The sequence below is a fragment of the Procambarus clarkii genome, chromosome 13 (assembly GCF_040958095.1).
Source record: "Procambarus clarkii isolate CNS0578487 chromosome 13, FALCON_Pclarkii_2.0, whole genome shotgun sequence".
In the NCBI taxonomy this organism is placed as follows: Eukaryota; Metazoa; Arthropoda; class Malacostraca; order Decapoda; family Cambaridae; genus Procambarus; species Procambarus clarkii.
In genome coordinates this window covers 12,132,886-12,155,755 of record NC_091162.1, presented here as the reverse complement: position 1 = coordinate 12,155,755, position 22,870 = coordinate 12,132,886, and the positions used below count along the sequence as shown (strand labels likewise).

The 22,870-nt window shown below is 39.6% G+C and overlaps 2 protein-coding genes across 2 annotated transcripts in view; both read right to left on the bottom strand.

Moving 5' to 3' along the window:
• Positions 1-207: 207 nt before the first annotated feature.
• Positions 208-19,884, bottom strand: LOC123757199 (serine/arginine repetitive matrix protein 2). The gene is given in 9 exon segments (XM_045740666.2): positions 208-1,588; positions 2,261-2,420; positions 4,031-4,205; positions 7,843-8,018; positions 10,449-10,691; positions 10,874-11,290; positions 12,232-12,414; positions 13,080-14,846; positions 14,848-19,884. Coding segments are annotated over 9 exon segments (8,376 nt in total). The 3' UTR covers positions 208-1,370.
• A 64-nt stretch (positions 19,885-19,948) lies between these two features.
• LOC138364253 (uncharacterized) overlaps positions 19,949-22,870 on the bottom strand; it is a 29,318-nt gene continuing 26,396 nt past the window's right edge. The window contains exons 2-3 of the mRNA XM_069323638.1: positions 22,227-22,566; positions 19,949-20,205 (exon numbers count right to left, since the gene is read on the bottom strand). Coding sequence (XP_069179739.1) covers positions 19,956-20,205; positions 22,227-22,516 — 540 coding nt within the window. The 5' untranslated portion in view covers positions 22,517-22,566 and the 3' untranslated portion in view covers positions 19,949-19,955. The remainder of the gene's footprint in view (positions 20,206-22,226; positions 22,567-22,870) is intronic.

Here is a 22,870-nt window from a genome sequence, read left to right as displayed (position 1 = left end):
TTTTCTTATGATGGTCATTTTATTTAAATAAATATTTATATATAAGCACAATAAAATGCAAGTTCTGTACAATACAGTATATATATAAAATTCAGGATGGACATATCCTTAGTAAATATTCATAATATCCATATTATAATATACAGGAATGCTTCTACTCTACCAGCATACCACAAATAAACGCCAACTTAGGTACAATGCTCTCTATTTCTTTTTAATTTAATGGTAACGCCTCAAATTTTAGTTCTTTATCAAACATGAAAAAAAAAAAGTTATTATTCTGTAATAATAAACATTAATACTCTGCAACAATGAGTATCACTAAGTTGAACTTTACTATTTTAAAGTGGCTGTAAATCACAATTCTTTTCAATACTTTCTGTAATTCCTGCCATCCCCGTGAACGAATGAGGTTTCGGAATTACCACAGCAAATGTCGCTATGTTAGCTGATGGGATCAAATTCTGAAATGAATTGTTTGTTCCGAGAAGTATTACTTCTTTCAGGTTTTGACTAATTAAGGTTGAAATGTATTACAATTATTGCTTCTATACCTTTTTTAATGAATATTGCATCTATCTAATATGTACAGTAAGCCTCTTAAAGGATAGCCTAACAATGTCAGTAACTACCAATTTCATTTTATCTGTTACACAGAGACTTGGATTAATTTCTTCTTGGAGGCGCAAATCATATTTTAGGTAATATAATGAAAGGTTTAGGTTTGATAACCTATCAGAATATTTTCATTCAAATTTTCAAAACAAGCTATTTGTTGCTGTCCAACACACAGCAGCCATTATGGATGCCTGACCTAAAACTACCAAGGTTGCGCACGTTACCTCAGTGAAGGTTTAAGGCATTACAGTACTTAATAAAGCACACAGGCTAGAGAATTGCATTAACAGAGGAATCCAATGTTTTGTTCTTGGACTGCAGTGCTTGGAGAGGGTTATGGTTATATAGTACAGTATTTGAGATATACGAGGGTCTGGCTCAGTGTTAAATTTTCACATTGCTAGTCTGCTTGCCTAATTCTTTATTTGAGGTAGAGGCATGAATATTTCCAGCACTGTACTGAACAATTAACATATACTTCTACTGGCTATGAACATACAGCCAAACACAATTGTATGCAGAGATTTTTCCTTTAAATGAATTTTTTAACATTATTTAATATGTCAGATATATTTACCTTACAATTTTATATAGCTCACAAAATTGCAAGTCATCTTGCAAATTCCTAAAATTATAAGCAGAAAATCAGATTCCTTTGTAAACCATAGTATGTTCTGTTACTTTCTTACATGCCGAAAAAATACATGTACATTATTACTTCTCTTGCATACCAAAATATACATGTTGGTCTTTTAATTCTTGCTAATTTTGTGAGGAGAAACAGCTGCTTCAGACTTGAGTGGTGTTGGAAGAACATACTGTAGCTGTTGGCCAGGGGAATAAACGGTTGTGTAGACATATCCCGGGTAGTGGAAAACACCAGATGGTGGTACTCCTAACGTTCCCACTGATGCCTGCGACTGATTCCCAGCTCCCTGCTGGAGGATCATCCCACTTGGGTTGTAGGCTGCTGAGGATACACATTTTTTTTATTACCAATAACATAACGTATGACATTAAATTACATTGAAAAATGTAAGGTGTAAATCAGAAGAATGAACTATCAATGATTTTCTCACCAACAAATAAGCATTATCTGGTCTCATTCTAGATTGCTCACATTCTTACATCCACAAAGTACCAACCATTGCAATGTTCCATTTAATCACCACTTCTTCACTATTATTTTCCTAATACTGGAACACTATCCAAACATTAAAATGTGGTGGGTAATCTTCCTTCTTTGTTCAATACATTTTTTTTTTTCAGCATCTTGTTCAAGATATTCTGGGCCCATCACAACAAGACTAAAAATTATATTTACCAATATAGGTCAAATAACATACAAGTAAAGACTGGGAGATGGAATCAAAATATACACCTCCACAATTTACTATTCACTATTTGAAGTAGGATGATAGTTAATTATTACTAATAAAATCTCTTCTCATTAGTTTTGTATCATCTGCAAACATTGATACGAAGGAGCCAATTTCCTGTCAGGTCATTGACATACATTAGAAGCAGGATGTGTGTGTGTGAATTAGTTACAGTAATTGCACCTTTAATGTCTGACTGGATCACCATTTAAACTGATCTGTGGAACATAAGCAATTTTATTCAAATAAATAGAAAAACCTACCATATGTTTGGTTTGGTTGTTGAGTGTATATCACAGCAGTTCCTGGTGCAGTATAATTATAGTGGGTATATCCAGGATAGAGTTTCAGGGCAGCAAAAGGAGGAGGTGAGCCGGGTGGAGGTGGCGGAGGAGAGTTTTCACTGTTGTCATCTTTGTTATACTGAAAAATAACACAGAATTAATACACTAGTACCTTCTGAATACTGCATTGCATATATAAACTACAGTGTTTGCTTTGCTAGCAAAATTTTGAGAGTTGCTACTTTAGTATGGATATAAATCTTCCATATATGGTCTTTTACAGAAAAAGATATTAACAACTAAGAAAATATATGGGTATTACGAGACCCATAAACCACAGATCATTCACAACAAAAAAAATCTTAAAATTATAATTAAATAGGTGAAAAAAATGGAGAAGGGTGCAACAAACACCTCCATAGGAACAACAGAAAATAGTCCTCTATATAGTAACTAATCTATTACCTATTGGTCAATGTGCATGAATTTATACATGACTCAGACTGATAAATGTTTCAAGTGGCAGATAAATTACAATAGCAATATATCCACTAATTTGTGTAGATAATAATATTAATAGTGTACAGTAATAATAATGCACCAGATAAGTTCAAAAGGAAAAGACTATGTATCAATACAAGCACAGACCCACAAAGGGTCACAAAGAATCATGAGGCCAGGGAAAACTCTCAGAGACAAGGCACACAGCCTGAGAAAACTCTGCGGGCCGAGTTCAAAGAAAAAGCGAGAAAAATAAAGGCCTGCAGGCCCTTCAAGCAACAGCCTGGTGGACCAAGCTCTCACAAGTCAAGCCTGGCCTCGGGCCTGGCTTGGGGAGTAGAAAAACTCCCAGAACCCCGTCAAGCAGGTATTAGCCTGGGAACTGGTAGGCACAAAGCCTCAGGGAAATTTTGGCACACAGCCTGGTGGGCACTCAGCCCAGGGCCTGTGGTAATAATCTGGCACCAGGGCAAAAACCAAAGCACTAGGTAGCACTGCCAGAGCCCATTAACACTTTCGTCCGGCGAAAACGGAAATTGCGTCCATAAATAACTTTACAGATGTCCGACGATGATACATGTTTAGTTTAAAATTAAAAGATTTGTTAAAATTTCATTTATTGTTCGATTATTATGGTACTAGTTTTAAAATGGGCACCTTTAGATTGCAAACAATTTGATATCAAAATGATCAACGTAGCACGAAAACTGAGGTCAGAACACTGGAAAGAGTATATAGTACATATTTTAGTGTGGGTGCACGCTTCCGGAAAATGCCAGGCTCACCTTGGGGTGGGCTGGGGCGAGCACGCTGGGGACACGAAAGTTGTTAAGTGGTCTATTGTGTTGGAGCTACCAAGTTGGAGACGAAATGTTTGGCCGAGTCAATAGTTTTCTCATTTCCTCAAATACTGTATTACTGTATACTAGTTTTCAGATTCTGACATGGAAAATGCACATTCTGATGACAGATTTGCATTTTGGGCACTCTCAATACTCAAATGGTGCAACCTCTTGGTTACAGTGATGAAGATAGTTTCTAGTGAAGATGGTTACATTTCTGAAAGTTGTTTGCAGTATAGATAGTATGAAGGTCATGTGTAGCATATATATGGCCTCCATTTTTAACTAGAGCAATAGTGGGTACCTGTTGTTTGTGTGTGAACTAATTCATTGAAGAAATTAAGATAATGCCCTCCAGTTTTAAAAATAATATTACTTACAAAAAACAAAAAAATTATGTACATACCAATTTTATAATCTTAACCTTAACCTTGCGTTTTTTGCGCAGCTTTTTCTCTTTACGCTTGACAGTAGGTGGAGGAGGGGAGTGTATCTCCTCCCCTCCTGACGGAGAGGTACCTTCTCCTGGCAAAACACCATCGGCAAATTTAACTGCCTTTGGTTGGTAATCTTCTCGGTACCTGCAAAGAATGTGCTTTTCTTCTTGAAGCTGTTTACAGAAAATTCCATCAGCTACAGTATAAAGCATTATAGATAAACAATCCAAATTAGACAATATGTATAAACAAACCTTGTATCTACATACTGCATATTAACAAGAAAACAACTAATTTTCTAATGCATGCCGCAAGCCTTGTTATAATACAAACCAGGATTGGTCACATGAAACAAAGGCTGCCTAAGTCAATATCACTTTTACCCCATAGTTTCTTGTGGCAATATATCCCTTCCTTACAAGAAACTGCCTACTCTGTCCTTCTACCTTAACCTTGTCTCTCCTCTGCTCACCTCTGCCCGCGTGTCACATATTCAAGCAGATTTTGCATTCTGTATGAAAGATGAATAAATAGTTCTTACTAAAACAATTCAACCACTACTTCTGTACCTTCAAAAATTTCAATGTTTGCAGCAATGTTTTAGAAATCAATATATTTCTGAAAATCTTCCTCCTTCTAAAGTTTACATTCAATAGTTTCTTATTTAATAAATTTTCAGAATACTGTGCTTGCAATTAATATGTTTTCCAATATAATCACTATTATTGTTCCATTTATTCCACACCTACGTTCCAAAGCAGCTCATGAACACACCATCCAACACAGCTCCTCATTGTTCTCAACTCAATTCATTTTGACTTGGCAAATATGTCATGCACATATTCAAACACTTCACATTCCTTAATCTTTAGCATACTATTTTATTATTCCTCACAAATGTAATTGTTTTTACCCAACTATTTGTTTCTACCAAACATCCACTCTTTACCCGTATTTGTTTGTGCCTCACAATTATCCATCTTTAACTTCATTTTAAATTGCCCCATTCACACTAACCTTAATCTAAAATAAATTAATAAAATTTACGTCACATAAAAATTTAGTTCACTCCAATAGTTATAGAGGTGAGTTATCTTTATCTCTCTTGCCTTTTCTCTCACTCTGCATTGCACACATGAGTCATCAGAGCTTACTCCTCACATGCTCAAGTAGGTGAGTACATGTATATTGGAAAGATTTAGATAGAGTGTTAGTGTACTCAGGCTTGGTTAGTATAACCCAGGTCTGGATAGACTAGTATAGTCAGGGTTGGATAGAGCTAGTGTGGTCTGGTTTAGATGCAGTGTGTTGAGTTTAGGATGGGGTGCTAGTAAGGTTAGGTTTGGACTGAGCGAACGTGTGGTCAGACTTGGGCTGAGCACACGTGTGGTCAGGCTTGGATTGAGGGCACGTGTGGTCAGGTTTAGATGGAGAGTTTGTATGATTATGTTCAAATGGAGGGCTTTTGTAATCAAGTTTGAATGGAGGGCTAGTATGTTTAAAGGAAAGTAATGCTTAGAATTTTGTATAAAATTTCCACTTGTGTGGCAAAAAATAAGGCATCAAATGTAGTGAAATGCCCTTGGGTAAGCTTAGCCTAAGTAGCTCTCCCAAGCTTGTACGCTGGCCCTCAAGCTTGTACGCTGGTCCTCAAGCTTGTACACTGGCCCCTCAAGCTTGTACACTTGGCTCCCCCAAGCTTGTACACTGGCCCTCAAGCTTGTACACTTGGCTCCCACAAGCTTGTACACCTTGGCTCCCACAACCTTCTACACTGGAACAAATCCACAAGGGCCGTGACGAGGATTCGAACCTGCGTCAATTGTGCACTGGAATTTTTTTCAATCTCTTGTGTAGCATCCCTACCATAAAATTCTTTCAATATTTTGTATTGCTTCCACTCACCTTAAGTATCATAGGATGTCTGTTACCTCCTTATCATTCTCTTTCCTTTTCATTCATGTTCTTCTTTCTCACTCTGGTAACTTCTACTTTTCCGTCTACATCATAGTATACTGCACTACCTACTTTGTCTCCAATATATCTACTTTGATTGTTTTCTCAACCACTGCTATGAAGTTTTTGTGTCTTATTTTCATGCTGACTTGTTCTCTTTCTGGTATATTTTATTCTTCTCTATCCCATTAGTTAGTCCCTTCTCATCCTGTTCCCTTCATTTCAATTATTTTATCATTTCTCAGCTTTTCTATGCATTTCACTTTCACTCCTTTATCAGCCTCTCTTCTCATACATCTCTCTCTCCTGCATTCCTCTAAGCTCTAGAGTAGCAACCCTTTAATTCTTGCCTCATGACTTTGTATACTTTCAATGCTCTGCAATCTCCCTTTAAAAACCCTCTACAATTTTAATTAATTTATCTTTTCTTATATGTATATAATCTCACATTTCAGCTTTTACCTCCCTAGCTTTAATATATTTTCCTTTAATTAACCTGTCTCCTCTGATACATGTGTGCTCTTCCTCTAGGACTTCTAACTAGCCAAACAATTTAACCGATTCTTCCTCGAGTTGCATATTTTTCTCCTTCACTCATTTACAATATTTTCCTTTTAAAAAATTCCCATAATAGCTTATTCATTGCTATTATAACAACTGTAGTCTCTCATACACAATTTATCCCTCCAACTCTTAATACATTATAAAAATAAATGGGGGGGGGGTTAGCAATATATATACAAAAAAAGGCTCAGATACCTGGATGTTGCTCAAACAACTTGTCCAGGCTAATGCCTGAAAATACACTGATATTTGATAGTAAAGATTATAGGAGAAGTATATATAGCAACAAAAATGTTATGCATAATACAGTATTGTATTTACAAACCAAGAAAAAAGCTTATGATTTTTTGTAGACATATGGTGTAGGAGTTTTTGTATGCATGGACTAAAATGATTTGAATAATTGAAGAGAAGACTGCAGAAAAGTGATTCAGAAGACTTAATGAAAGCTCTGAAATATGTTAAAATGAGACGGGCTTGTGAAATGTTGCCTTTGGTGTCCAAGATATTTCACAGAAATATCTCGAGACTAAAAGAAGTGGGCAGCGTGGCAGCCAAGCTGGAGTGTGATTGAAGAGGTGAGTGGATTTGCTTTACCCAACAAAATAAACAATGTGAAGAATGTAAGAACAAAATGGGAAGTAAAATATTAGAAGAGATTAAGTAATTCAAATATCTGGCTTTAACAAAGCATTCTAAAAGCCCAAAAATTGTACTATGGATGTAAAGAACATACTCCTTCCAACCCTGACCTATAGGAGTGAAACATGGAAGAAACCAACACAAATTTCAACATTCAGACTGCTGAAATGATCTATATAAGGAATAAGACATAAGGAGAAATAACTTAAGTAGAATTAAATGAAATATGTGTGATGACATAAAAAGCCAGAGGCATGGCGTAGAAGTGCGAGTCAAAATATAAATGCATTACAATTGTTCAGACATCCGGAGAGAATACGTGATGGTAGGCATGTAGGAAGATATACAGAAGTACAGGTGTCTATAATGATGGGTAGACAGCCTACTTTATAGAAAGAGAAATTAAAGAATCACTTAATAGATTTCAGGATGCCATTAGGGGTATAGAACAGGCCTGTTCATGTCTAGATAAATCTATTTGGAGACCTTGTCATGGCCACCCCTTTGACAGGTGCTCCTGCAGAAACAATGTAGCAGATATAGGCAGACATATACACAAACGTGCACACATTCACATGAACATATTAAGGTTAATGATGAAATTAACTAAAACACATACCTATAACTTGGACTCATTAAAATTCCCTTATCAGGTGGAGGGAGAGGGACAGGAGGGAGGCGACGCTTCTTCTTCAATCCATTTTCATCGTCGTCATCATCGTCGTCGTCGTCGTCTCCAATAACTTCATATTCTGGCACAGGAGATCCTATCACCGGAACCTCGGACATAGCTTCCTGCATTGAAGATTGAAGAACATATATTATATGTGAATATGTCAAGTGGATGACTGCTGGTAATCCATTTGTGTCCTTTCATGCTTTGCTTTACCAGGAAACAGTTCTCTCTCTCTGGAGGCAATGGACTCACAAAGAATATTCTAAAGGTATGTGAAAATCCTCAGGAGCTGTGATGAGGATTCGATCCTATGTGCTGGGTATTCCCAGACACATTACTGTGATTTCTCTGTGTATTCTAAAGGTATTTCATATGAAAGCTTTCAAGACTTTGCATTTCCTGCAGCAGTGGTAGAACACTTGCCCCAGTGGAAAGTGTTGCTGGGAAAACTAGTAGGGTAAGACTTAAGGTGAGTTATGGGAAAGGAAAGCTCAAAGCCTGCTAATAGGAGTCACAAGTTATCAGTTCCTGTATCAGCTTGCATATACAAACAAACAAAAAAAGCTGATAAATATGCTAAGAAACTTTTACGTGGCAAGTTGTGTCAGTTTTGTGAAGCAGCTCCAACTGTTCGTGCTGAAATGAAGAAGGCATGCTTGTCTGCTTGTCTCTTAAAAAGAACATCAATATGGGAATCTAAGATGAGTTGATTATACAAATTTTATTCTAAGATAAGCTAATTTGATGTATATTTTCAAGAAATAGAAAGATTACTTGCATATGATACGACCGATAGGTCATATCAGTTAATTAATTACCATTTGTGTTTTAACAAATTTCCGTAACTCTTTTGTGGCATGTCTAAAGTAGTCAATTGTGGAAAAAGACTGCCAAATTATATACTTAAACTTTAGCTAATCCTTTGATACTGTATCTCATGAAAGATTGAAAAGGAAGTCAGAAGCGCAAGGTACTGTAGAGGATATCTTAAACTGGATTATGACCTGGTTATTTAAAAGGAAGGATTTTAGAGTCAGAATTTGTAAAACTGTCATGACACTAAAATAGAGCAGAAAATATTCTCAGACAAAAACTCAAAATTGCTATAGTAGGTTTTGATAAACTTGTAAACTGCAAATACATTAACTAATACAATTTCATGCTGAAAATGTAGCATTGTGAGCAGATGTATTGCATTGTAGCAAATGTTATGTAGCTAGATGATATCAGCTGACCAACACTGAAATTACCAAGTATCTAGGAGCCATGATGATTATTAGGGATCATAAGCTAAGAAATCCATACATAAATGATTTAAATAAACCAAATAAGATACAGGATCCATGTGTAGAAGAGTTAGAATTAAGACATCCAATGTTATTCTTCAACTTCATATTGCCCTTGTTAGGTATTATTTAGATTTGGGCACTAATATAAAATTAACAAATTCCCTTCAATATAACAAATAACCTCAGTTCAGACAAATAACAGAGGTCGCCACACACAGCCAGCTGATGCTGCCTTCCTCCCTCACTACGATTCCTCCTCTCACCATATTGTTTGTGCTGTTATTACACTATATACTCACGAACAAATCCACAAGGGCCGTGACAAGGATTCGAACCTATGTCAGGGAGCATCCCAGACGCTGCCTTAATCGACTGAGCTACGACATGGTCAAAAAGAGTTGAAACCAGAAGTATCCTTGTTTGAATCCTCGTCATCGCTAGTCACAATACCATGGCAGATGATAGTATATCCAAACTACACAGAAACGACAACATTTAAGTCCATTTCAGAACAGACCGAAAAGCCATCATTTCTTCACTTTCCGATTTATGGTTTGGATGTCACTAGATGGGGTACCTGGCTGTACCCAGTTCTCACTTTCTCCCCTTTTCCTCTCTTTCTCTCATCTAGTTTTCCCTATCCCCTTCTCCCCAATCTCCCATATCTGTCTTTCTCTCTTGGAAATTTTATTTGGAATAAACTGCTGAATAAGTCTACGGACAACACAACCAATACCTGCATTTCATACTTGATTTCCTAATAATTACACAGGGGGGGGGGGGGGGGTTTAGATGCCAATATTTCTAAAGGCATGGCACTGGAGGCAACTCCAACTTGTCTATGACACTCCTATACTCCACATGTTTCATGTGTGAAAGTTGGGTGAGGCTAGCCCCTAAAACGTCTGGCCTCCAACCTTGGACTGACAAACATTCTCTTCTATAGACATAGATGTAGTGCGGTATGAATATAGATAGATGTGGTTGGGTATGAATAGGAGAATGCATAGTAAATGGACTTCATGTTTCCTATATTTTTATGCAAGCTATAAACTGTGTGATGTTGTCCTACATTGAATACTACATTTGGCATTCAGATAAAATATGTAACTTTATGCCACATTGAAAAATAAGATTTCTAAGATTGTGACAAAATATACAGTAATATAGTTGAGAGTTCTGAGGTGACATCTTCTACCAAAGACTGACCCCTCCCTTTCCCAGCACCATCAGACTTTGAATGCCTGCATATCAACTTACTCTAATGAGCACTTCATCTTCAGTATCTGAAGATTGTTTCTCATTTTCCTCCTGCTCCTGTTCCTGCTGTTGCTGCTGCTGCTGTAACAAAAGACGCTCACGCTCTCTTTGTCTTGCCTCACGCCGGGCTTCCCTCTCAAGTCTTCGTTTTTCCTTCCTTTCACGCCTTTCTTGTCTTGCCTTTTCCTTCGCTGCAGCAGCAACTTCTGGATCTATCATAGTTTCACCAATGCTTGGCATTTGCTGTTTGGACATGTATAGCAATAAAATAACTATCCATGTTTATTATTTTTCATGAGTCAATTGAAATGAAGTTCAGAGAAAAAAGCAAATGATATCACTACCATTTACAATCATATTATACTATGTCATTAACAATACAGTGACTATAATTTTCAAAATGACAAAAATATAAGTAAACAAACCTGTTGTAACAGAGATATTATTCGTGCAACTGGTAGTCCTGCAGCATGAGTAGGTGACAGGGTGAGTAAGGACTGTGTTGCACCCGTAAGAGTATTTGAGGGTGATGTGGTGGGAGGTGTTAACGATGCAGCAATAGGTGAATCTACAGAGCATGGGACAGGCACTGGCATTGACGAAGAGAGAGATGGGACGGAGGACCTGGCAACAGTGGATGTTTCAGTGGGTGACGTCAACAGAGGGGTAGGAGTAGATACAACAGGGGCTGGAACCGGACCTGGTGATGATCCAGACATCCCCACTACACCTCCTGTAACTACCTGCATTACACTACTCATTCCCACCACTCCACTATTAGACACCGGAATACCTGGCATCACTTCCGTTCCAAGCATTTGCATGTTCTCTGCTGGAACCACCTGAAATGTACAATTAATTAAAAAAATGTATAGGCTGCCATGGCAAGAGTCAATAGTTTATCCACTTAAAAGCAGCTCAAATTATCAATCAAATAAAAACACACCCAGTGAGCAGCAATCAAAATAGCAAACAATAACAATAAAGTTAAATTTTAAATGCTCAAAAAAGGAAAGAGTATATATACAGGTATTTGAAAGAAAAATTGAAGTATCCCTAGTGGTACAGTAATCAAATTACTCGCCCAGTCAAAATATTTAACAGCTGAAAAGAGATGGTCTACTTTCTTATGGCTGGATTTTGATTGGAACCAGTAACAGTTCCTGATAGTCTAAATGAGCTAATGAACTGTATTTATCAACCATATTCCAATAGTAATATAAATAAGTATACACATTCTAATAGTTACTGGAACTGTTTGTGTTGGAAATTCTTAAATATTTCAGACATCTGGTATTGTCAACTCACATGTACACCTAACACCTTCCCAACACCCCACCCACAAATAAAAGAAATCAGAGCAGAGTTTAAAATATGGACAAAGAAATATTGAAGAACCTGTTCATGACATCTGTGAACCCCAAATTGGAATATGCAGCAGTTGGTGTGGTGCCCATATCTCAAGAAGCACATAAACAAATTAAAAAGGGGGCAAAGACATGTAATGATAGGCACGTTTATGTATAAATTATATTTTTCTTTTTATTGTGGTACAGTAACTTCTTTCGATATATATGTAACAGACAAAGAGAGAGTAGACTGCAAATACAGCCCTCCGTTTTCACCCCACCCTGCACACCTCCACAGTTGTCAATGAATATACAGTACAGTACTGTACAGAATAGACAAACACACCCTTTGCCATCATAGGTAAGCAACCAGGATATCAAATGGTATCCTAAATAACTTTCATTTGCCTTTAAGCTGGTAATGAAGAACTCACCTGAATAACGTTACCCGTCTGTACAATCATGGGTGTGTGTGAAGTTGAAGCTGAAGGATCCTGGGGAAGAACCTGGAGCATGTTGCCCACCTGGATGACTCGAGATGCACCCTCACTGCCGCTACCTTCGCTCTTCATACTGCCTCCTTCACCACCATCGTATGCATAGTGAAATTGATGCACCTGGCAGACAGTGCCAATAAAAGCACTAGTGAATGCACAGTAAATATGGTAATACCCCCCTTATTAATTTTATCTTAATACCTAAGAAACAACTGCACTGATAAATCTCTCATCACAACACTGAAGATGACATTAATAAGTACACTGCAGATGTTTCGTAATAAAGCATTACACACAAAAGAAATAAAGGTATTAAAGAGTGTAAACCTAAAATGACAGAAAAATTAATCATGTGACTGGTGATAAACTGCTGCTTGATGTGGCATTTGAACTATTGTCAGCTTAGCAAACAGTTGTTGGAAGATGTGTTGGTCTAGCTCATACAAGGTCAATTTTACCAGTTTAAAATAATAACTTAAATTTTCTAAATAACATAATAAATACAACTGCAGAAGGCCTATAGGTTCATATGAGAGCCACTATTTTTTGGCTTCCTGAAGCTGAGACAGTTACCATCTACTGGATTACATCACACATCTAGATTTAGAGTCTTACTGAGGAATGGAGCCAGAACTTGGCCCCCCTCACAGATGTTTTTCACATCTTTCCATGACATTTTTATTACTTACTCTACCTTATCCTCCTAACACAATACATGCTTCTGTCTATATTTATATACAGTGTTAAAATTCTTGATTTTATCTATGAAAGAAAAATATAATTACCTGGAGAGGGCGTCCTTGGTAGCCCCAGTTGTAAATAGGTGGTGGTGGCTGTGACTGTTGTAATTGTTTCTGCCGCTCCTCTTCAATATCTACTCCATGTTCTTGTTGCAGTCGCTCATCGAGAGTAAGTCGCCTTGGCGAATCCCGTGGAGATGAAGACGAGGAGTCCCTCGTGGCACGACCATATTGTTCTCTCCTTGTGAGCTCAGAATCACTTATGGTAGAATCTGCATCAATTTTAATGGTGCCTTCACTACGATTTGAACTTTTGCTATGTTGTTTGTAGAATGGTTCTATTTGAGTCTTACTCCTTGGGCTATGAGCATGATCAGACCAGCGCTCATGTTCCTTATTTTCTTGACCTTGTTCCTGGTCTCTATCTCGTTCCCAGTTCCAATTATTCCAACCCCTTTCATGGCGATCATAATCAAAGTCATCATTATGAGGTGAGAGAGATCTACGAGGAGATCTACGTGGCGAGCGGCGAGGGGACCTTCGAGGTGATCTTCTTGGAGATCTTCGTGGAGACCTACATGGGGGCGATCTACGCAAAGGTGACCTTCGCATCGGTGATCTTCTCATTGGGGACCTTCTCATTGGAGATCTCCTCATTGGTGATCTTCTCATAGGAGATCTTCTTGAAGGCGATCTTCTTGATGGTGATCTTCTTAATGGAGATCGCCTTAAAGGAGACCTTCGCAATGGAGACCTTCTCAATGGAGATCTGTGAATAGGTGATCTGCCTGAAGGAGATCTACGTATGGGTGACCTACTTGATGGAGATCTACGCATAGGTGACCTATGAGGGGATCTGCGGGGTGACCTGTGATGAGGCATTCTTCGCGGAGACCTGAGTGGTGATCTGTGAGGACTCCAACGGCGCTGAGGACTTCGTTGATCTCTTCCTGGAGAATATTGTAGGCGATGCTCAGGACTTCTATAATGAGGACTTCTCCAACCTGGACTCTGATGACGTCTATCAGGGCTCCAGAGAGTACTTCTATGAATAGGACTATGATGGCGAACTGGTCGTCCATCTGGACTCCTAGAGTCAGGGCTGCAGCTTAACCTATAATCCTGTCTAATCATGTGACCCTGCGGACTTAAATATAACCTCTGATCCAAACGCATCCCTGGAGATGGGGATCTATCAGGTGTTCTTTTGACTAGCCTCTTTACTCCATGATCTCCATGGTATCCTCCTTCATGCAGAGGTGAAGCAAAATGTCTTCTAGGTGACCTATTGGGTCCATCCTTTCCTGATCTCTCAGGAGTTCTTGGTCCATGAACAGAAGTTCTAATTTTATCTGGACTCCTGCTACGTCTTAATTCAGGACTTGAAAAGTGTGACCCTATTCTCTCCTCCCTAATTGGTACTGGGCTGGGACTCTGGAAACGCTTGGGTGAACGCTTTTCCCTCCCTGACCTTATTCCAGATGAATGAACAGGAGATTTAATATCACGAAAAGCTCGGTTTGATCTACGCGGACTACCAGGATCCCTTTTCTTACCTCTTTCAGGACTACCACGTTGCCTTTTATATTCTGGCGACATTTTCCTTTTCCTTTCAGGTGATCTCCGGCTTCCTATCCTTCTTGGAGACCAACTACGAGACCTTGAATCTCTAGATCTTCGAGGTGATCTACTTCTCTTTGGAGACTTGTTTCTCATTGGTGTTCTACTTCTTCTTGGAGATAGACTTCTTTGGGGTGATTTGCTCTTTATTTGCATTCTGCTACTCTTTGGAGATTTACTTTTTTCGTGAGACTTGTCCTATTGGAGGTGACCTATCTCTTACTGGAGAGCTACTTTTATGTGGCGATCTTCTTCTTTGTGGAGATCTGCTTTTTTGTGATGACCGACTCCTTCGAGGGGACCGTGATCTAGATCTTCGAACTTTACCTTTAGATACAGATAATGGCATTGGCGGTGAATCATTTTCCTTAACCTTTCTGTCTCCTGAACGGTCATCTGTTGGAGACTCCCAAATTTTTAAATTTGCCAGAGATGGCTTCTGAGGCTCACAGGTCTCGGATGTAGTTTCAGAAGTTTCTTCCACATTATCATTGTCTTCCTCTTCTGCTTTTGCTTTTAGGATTTCTTCCTCCTCCTCCTCCTCTTCATGAAGAAATTCAGGTAATAATCCTTTCTGTAAACGCTTCACATTGCTCTGCTTAGAAGCACCCAACCTAAATGTAATGGGCATTGATCTGGAACTTTTAATTACAGACTCTTCATATTTAGTATCCTGGGCTTGAGCTTCTTCAGTGGTCTTTTCAATCCATCTTGTAATGACTGGCTTTGTAGTAGGAGTTATGCATTTGTCTTCATCAGGGGAATGTTCCAGATCAATCCCTTTAGCTTTGCAAGAATCAGGGTCTTCATCTGCCTCAAGCTTTGAACTTGGCACAGGAATTGCTGTTGGAGATAACAATACTACAGGAGGAACCAAATTCTCACGAGGTGGTGGTGAAGCTGATGATGTGGGAGATGCAACTGAAAGATCAGGACTAGGAGCTGAAAGAGCAGAATCTGAGTGAGTATGGAGTGCTGGAGGTGGTACTGACAAAGATGGAATGGAAGGGAGAACTGTCATTGGAAGAACTGATGGTGGAGGGACTGATAGATTAACTGATGGAGGAGGAACAGACAGTGGAATAAAGGAGGGACGACCAGAAGGTAGTGGAGAAGAAAATGTCAGTTTTGAAGATGGGACAGAAGTCTGGGATGCTTGCATTACTAAGTGTACTGGTACAATAGGGACACCAGTTGACGGGAGAGATGATGAGAGAGCAGAGATAGCTTCTTTACCTGGAGGTGGAACAGACAATGGCACAGGTTTATTCTGCTCAACTGATGAAATTGAAAAAGTAGATGGTACAGTAGTCTTTGCAGAAATTACACGTCCACTAGGTGGTGGAACAGAAAGCATGGTAATACCAGGAGTTCGAGAGCTAGTACTGGGAGGTGGTACAGATGGCAATGGTATTCCAGATGGGGGCATTGGAATTTTCTTTGGATCAGAAACAGGCAAAGCATGGCTTTTGGATGGAGCACCAGGCAGTGGAGGTATTGGGATATTCTCAAGAGAGGAAGGGAATAGAATTTGTGAAGGAGATGGTGGCGGCGAGGTAGACACATTGGGTGAGCCACACTGTGAGAGCGAGGCAGGAAAGGACAATGGTGGACTGGGTGACATTGACATGTTTGATGGACTGTATCGCTCACTATCTTTCCGAGTCGACCCTTCACGTTTATTTTCTTTATTGGACACAAAACCAGCTGGTGGATAAGGAATATCATCCAGTTTGAAGCTCATTACATCAGTAACAGCTCTCTTCTGTTCATGATATCTAATGGCAGGTGATTCGTGAGAAGATTTAGCCACTCTTGGTTTGGAATCTGCTGCTACTTCTGAATTAGACTCTGAGTCAAGACTGGATGAAGGACTAAGATCATAACAGCCAGAGGTGTCACTTGTTGGGTACCGAACAGATTCTCTTTCTTTAACAGACTCTCTCAAGATGCTGGGTGAGCTGTAATGTAAAGGTGACTCTCTTGATCTCCACGAATGACTGGTATTTCCACTTGATTCTTCTTGATCCCAACTAATACTGTCTTTCTCTCTCCTGTGTTTAGCCTTGTTCATGCTCTCATCATCTGAAGACTCATCTGCTGGCTCTATGTGCAACTCTGGTGATGAAATAGGAGATGGCGGTTCCTCATCTTTATCTTCCAAGTCCTCATAATCTAATTCTTCTCTACTGTCATCATCTGAGGTGTCACTATTTTTATCTTCTATGTCTTCATCTTCTGCTGTCAAGTCAATTTCAATTTCATTCTCTGATGTTCGCTTAGGAGGCGTATACGAAGGACTATCATACACCTCTTCCTGCTGTTCGTGCTCCTCCTCCGCCTCTGCTTCCTCTTCCTCCTCTTCTGCCTCCTCTTCTTCTGCCTCCTCTTCCTCTGCCTCTTCTTCCTCTGCCTCGTCTTCTTCCTCCTCATCATCATCATCATCTTGGTAATCATGATACTCTTTTTCTGGAGCCCTTCTTTTCCGATCATTGTAATCCTCCTCCTCACCACATTTTACTGTTTTGGTTGTCTCTTTCTTTTCACGGACAATTTCACTCTCATTATCAGAAGATATTTTTCTGTCATAGCTCCTTTCTTCATCGTATCCTTTTCTTTTATTTCCCTTTTCACGGAACACATCTTTCCATTCCATACGATCACCTTTCTTTTTAAAATCTTTTTCTCTAAGGGCTTCTCTTCTTTCATGGCCTTTCTCACGAATTAATTCTCTCCAGTCTTCAAAATCTTTTTTGTCAAATTCCCTGTCTCGAAAAGATTCCTTCCTTTCACCTTTCTCCCGAGCAGAATCTCTCCACTCTTCATCCTCTTTATCACTGTCTCTATCTCGAAGCAACTCTCTTCTTTCGCTTCCTTTTTCACGGCTTACTTCTCTCCAGTTTTCTGAATCGTCTTTCCTATCATAGCTTCTTCCTCTTGAAAACTCTCGTCTTTCATTTCCCTTTTCTCTCCACTCCTCATATTCATATTTCCTATCATATCCTCTTTCACGATAGCCATATCTCCAGTCGTGTCTTCCACGGAAACCTCCTCTCCTTCCATCAAAAGGAAATTTCCTATAATTTGGTCTACCTCTCCATCCCCGACCTCTATCCCGGAATGTTCCTCTCCTTTCATAATCTCTCTCGCGATAGTTGCTTCTCTTCTCATCAAACATTACATCTATTTCCCCTTTTGACCGACCAACTGATGAGTCACTGTCTTCCTCTGAGTTTGCGGAGTCGCTTTGATCACTGACTTTGTCTGCTTTTTTTTTCTCCTTTTCCTTTCGTTTCATTTCTTTCTTTGCTTTCTTTTTTGCTTTCTTTTCAGCCTTTTTCTTTTTTCTTTTGGCTTTCTTCAGCTGTTTTTTTCGTTTCTTATCTAATTTTTCAAGTCTCTTCTTGTTTTCTTTTTCAGATTTTTCATCCACTACAGGTTCCTCATCGATTTTCTCAATTTCCTTCTCAGACAAGTAACTGTCTTCTGATTTTTGATATTCATTATCATCTCCATCAGAATGATCATCAGATTTAGATTCAGTTTCTGATTCCTCCTCGTCAAGATCTTTTTCTTCATGCACTGACATGGACTCCTCCTCTTCTACCTCCATTGGCTCCTCCAGTTCTCCCTCATCATAATCCTCCTCCTCTTCCTCCTCCTCCCCATCCTCCTCCTCCTCCTCCTCTCCTTCCTCCTCCTCCTCCTCTTCACCTTCATTTAAAGGAAGTGATACCTTTTCTTCAGGCATCTCCATTTCATTGTTGACTGGCATTCCACCATCCAGCATTTGCATGAATGCCTCATACTCTTCCGTTAGATCTCCTGAGAAAGGTTTACCCGAAGGGTTTTGTTGCTTTTCACTTTTTGTATCAGTATCATTTTCAGAGAGAGGAATTTCATCTTCGGCAACAGTGGGAGGTTCTGATTTTATTTCAATTTCATCTTTGAGATCCTCTTCATGTTTGTTTATATCATCTTTAACACTTTCAGGAACTTGATGTTCAACTTCCTCACTATCTGAATCCCATCGTGACTTTGTAGCAGCAATGGCTACTTCCTGAACCTGTTTTTCAATGACAGTTTTGGTTGAAAGTTCTGCCTCATTCCAAGATATAGCAAACCAAGGTCTTGACTCTACCTTTTCTTTGTATTTCTTCCTTTCCTGTGAAGCTTTATTTTTTAATGCCCAAAAGTTTTCTAGAATCTCCCATGTCTCCCGAGATTCTTTACTCCTCAATTCATGCCGTGTATAATAATGAGCCTTGTATCGATATGAGTTGATACTGAATGAAATGGATGGTTTAGTGGTAGTATGATGTATTAGCTGTGCAGGGTATTCCTTGATTTCACCTTCACTTAAAGCTTTAGCTCGAACTGGGTACATAATCTTAGTTTCTTCATATATAGGATATTTATCGGGACCTCTCCCACTTCTATTCCTCTCACGGCTAGTACTGCGGCTGCGCCGTCTACGATCCCTGTCACGGCTTCGGGACCTGCTGCGCCTTCTGAGCAGATCTTTACGAACCTGCTTCAGAAGCTCAAAATTGAAGTTTTCTGCCTTGAATTCTTTCCAAGATTTTGGCATATGCTTTGGCCTCTTCTTAGCTTCTTCTTTAACTTTTGTTTCATTCTTCTTATCAGCTGCCAAATCAGCCTTCCTATCTTTTTCTTTTTCTCTTTCCTTTTCTTTTGCTTTGATTCTTTCTTTTTCCTTTTCAATGGCCTTCTCTTTTTCTTTCTTCCTTTCGTATACTGATCTTTCTTTCATCCTGACACGCTCAACTTGTCGTGCTTCATATTCCTCTAGCCTCTGCTTCATAGACTTTCCCTTTATTTCAAACCTCTTTAACTCCTCTGGATTATCGAGTAGCTTAGCTACAGGAGCCAAACCAGGTCCATATGGATTAAACAACATATTTTTTAAGCCAAGAGCTTCTTTAAGTCTAGACTCTTCATCACGAATTTGTTCAATAATGGAGACTTTCTCTTCCTTCTTTTTCTTCTTTATTTGTGCTCCTTGTTTCTTATCTTTTTTGTCAGGCCCCTCTTCTTCCTCCCCTAGAGCAGATTTGGCAGAGGGCTTCGTGGTTTTGGCAAGTGAAAACGACGATAACTTCATTCCCTTCCCAGAGAAAGCCAGGAGTCTCTTTTTGGCCTCTTGTTTTCCCAAGAGTTTTGGTAAGTTTGTCTTTTACACCACCTTTAGCAAGAGATGTGACTGCATCAGGAAGAGGAGGAGAGGGAGGAGTGGCTGGCATAGGTATAGAAAAGGAAGGAGGTATCACCGGTAGGCTATCATTTAGTTGTAGTGCCAAGAGGGGTATCTAATGATAATACAGAAGTGGAGGAAGTAATGTCGGTAGAACTAGTAGTAGAATTAAGTGAAGAAGTCTTAACATCAGCTGTAGTAACAGTAGTAGATGAAATAGAAGCTGTAGAAGTCAGATGAGAAGGAACTGTGACAGGGAGAGAAACACTAGGGATTGGAGGAAGTTCCGGAGGGTCCCTATCATCGTCGTCTGCAGTTACACGGCTAGGTGAGTATCTGAAATTAAAATAAATTACAATAATTAAATTACATAAACAAATTTAAAGGATACATTAAATGCAATTTTTAAACAAGCAGCCCTTACTTTATGATGAACTGGAAAATATGATTTTACATACATAGTATAGTGCAGGCACGGAATCCCCATCTAACTGCAAAGATACATTCCTAATTTTGTCATAAGTCTATCAGTCAGAACTCTTGACATGATTTCCCACAGCATTAAATGTAATGAAATGCCAATTTCTGGGCGACCCCCGGTGGCTCCCTGAAGCTATAATGCTGAAATGGTTCCCAATTACTGTCACATTAGCCATGGAGCTCAGTTCAGTGTACCAAAGACCAGAGTCAGAACCTGGTGCCCTCACAGAGAAACAGGTGCCACTCCGCCACTTAATCGGGGAAGGCATCCAGAAAGTCAGCAAACCAATACAGAACACTAAAGGAATTCAAAAAGACTGACGCCTCACAATCCACTGAATGAACTCCCCAACAATGTAAACAATCAAATCTCTCGAAAGAAGTGCGTGCGTACTCATTCACCCCACTTCTGCCACTCATTTTGTGGGGGCTGGGGAGGGGGAGGGGGAGGGGGGGGGGGGGGGGGGTTGTCTGTCCACTGGCTAGAGCAATCAGTTCTGGAGCAGATGTGCAAATGAAACATCCTAGGGAAGAGTGGGGAGTCAGGAAGCCAAAGGGGCTCACCCAGAAATTGGCATTTTATTACATGCAGTGCTGGTTTTCTGGGGTGAGCCTCTTGTGGGTTCCTAAAACTAACTACCCACAGAAAAGAAAACAGGGAAACACCCAACTCAGCACAAGGGAAACGAGGCCCGAAATCCCTGGGAAACCGCCAGCTTCCCCCTTCCCTTCCCCCCAACCTGAATAATAGGCCAGGACATATAAGTGAAAACAGTTACATGGTCGGCATGACTGTTTTCATCCTGATTCTTGTGTCATCTGCAAAAGATGCCAGAACATAAACCCCCAACAAGTGAAGACAAGTCACCACAACCCGAGCCAACCTGGTAAAAACACACATTGAGCCAAATTCAAGCCAAATGAAAGAACTGGAAAATGCTAATGCTGCTGCCTTACAATAAAGCCTAACCCCTGAACCCCAGATGAATAGAGATGTGGCAGAAGTGAGGAGTCCCCAACCAACTCCACCGCAGACCATATGAAATGACTTGAAAAGCCCATAAATTTCATTCTCCATTATTACATGTTTATATTCCCCCCTCACCTCCTCACATATAGCCTTGAGGAAACTTCTGCTGTGGCCATCCCCCTAATGGAGGAGCTGTTGGGAAGGAGTAAGACATCTGGACTATAGATCAACCATAAACTACCCTAAGGGATATAGGTATTGTTGGGATTGAGTACTACAGATGTTGGAGGTAGCATGTTTGGAGCAGATGCTCTTTTGTTTATGATCTTGTTAATAATATTTCATGTACCTGATAATTGTTTTGTTGTTATTGGTCGAGAATAAAACCATGTGGACGAAGATTGTTTCTCTTCAGCCTTCAATCATAATAGGTATGCTACATATAAGCCTCAGGAGCACTGTACTGTACTACTGTATGTGGATGTAAGTTAAAATATCATCACGTGCTGCTAGTACAAAGCTACACACTCCCAATCCAAAATTGGTTACACACTCCCAATCCAAATATTACAGCACCTGATGGCCTGTGTATTTGCTTAGATAGCTCCACAATCGACTTGAGAATGGTCCAGGACGGACCGAAACGTCGTCGTCCCTTCAACTTCTAGTGTGTGGTCTGGTCAACATACTTCAGCCACGTTATTGTGACTCACTGCCTGCATGCTTTAAGGATCAAGCATCGACTTCCAAACATATACTTTGCAACCATTACCAGGTTAGTGCAATGACTATTCTCTCACTTTTCATAGCAGTTACAATTAAATTATGTATAGAGTTGTGTTAACACTCTCCTCTAGTCCATTCAATTTACAATTAATTAATAAGTATACATAACCACATGACTCACCTTTCTGCAACGGGAGGAGGAAAGATATCCCCAGGCATTCTACCGAACATAGGAGGTGGTCCTGGCAGTCGTGGAGGCGGAGTGGTCATGAATGGCGGTGGTATGTTGAATATGGGCGGTGGCACCGACATATCTGGTGGTGGGCCAGGAGGTAAAAGGATCTGAGTTGGTCTAGGGTTGGCAAGCATTCCTCCTCCCTGTCTCATAGGAGGTGGTGGTCCTCTCGGTGGTCCTCTTGGTGGTCTAACCCCACCAGGGAGAGGGATCTCATCTGGCAGGGGTATGTCCATGGTGGCCAGTCTTCTGCTTGTACTGACAAATCTATCTCTTCACCACCCACCTAGAAATATAAAGGCAATACTGTATTAAATAGATAATCATATTTTCTAATTACAGTACTGTATTGTATGTGTATATATGCATACAGTACAAAATAAAAACTATTATATTTAGAGTACAGTGTATGTGTGTATTATATATACACGAAAATTAACGTGATGAAAAATGTGACAGTGTCTCGCCACTCGAGATAGATATATACTGTATACAGTATATATACATACATACATACATACACACATATACACACACACACAATGGGGCCTCGACTTACGATGCTGATCCGTTCCCAGAGACGGATCGTA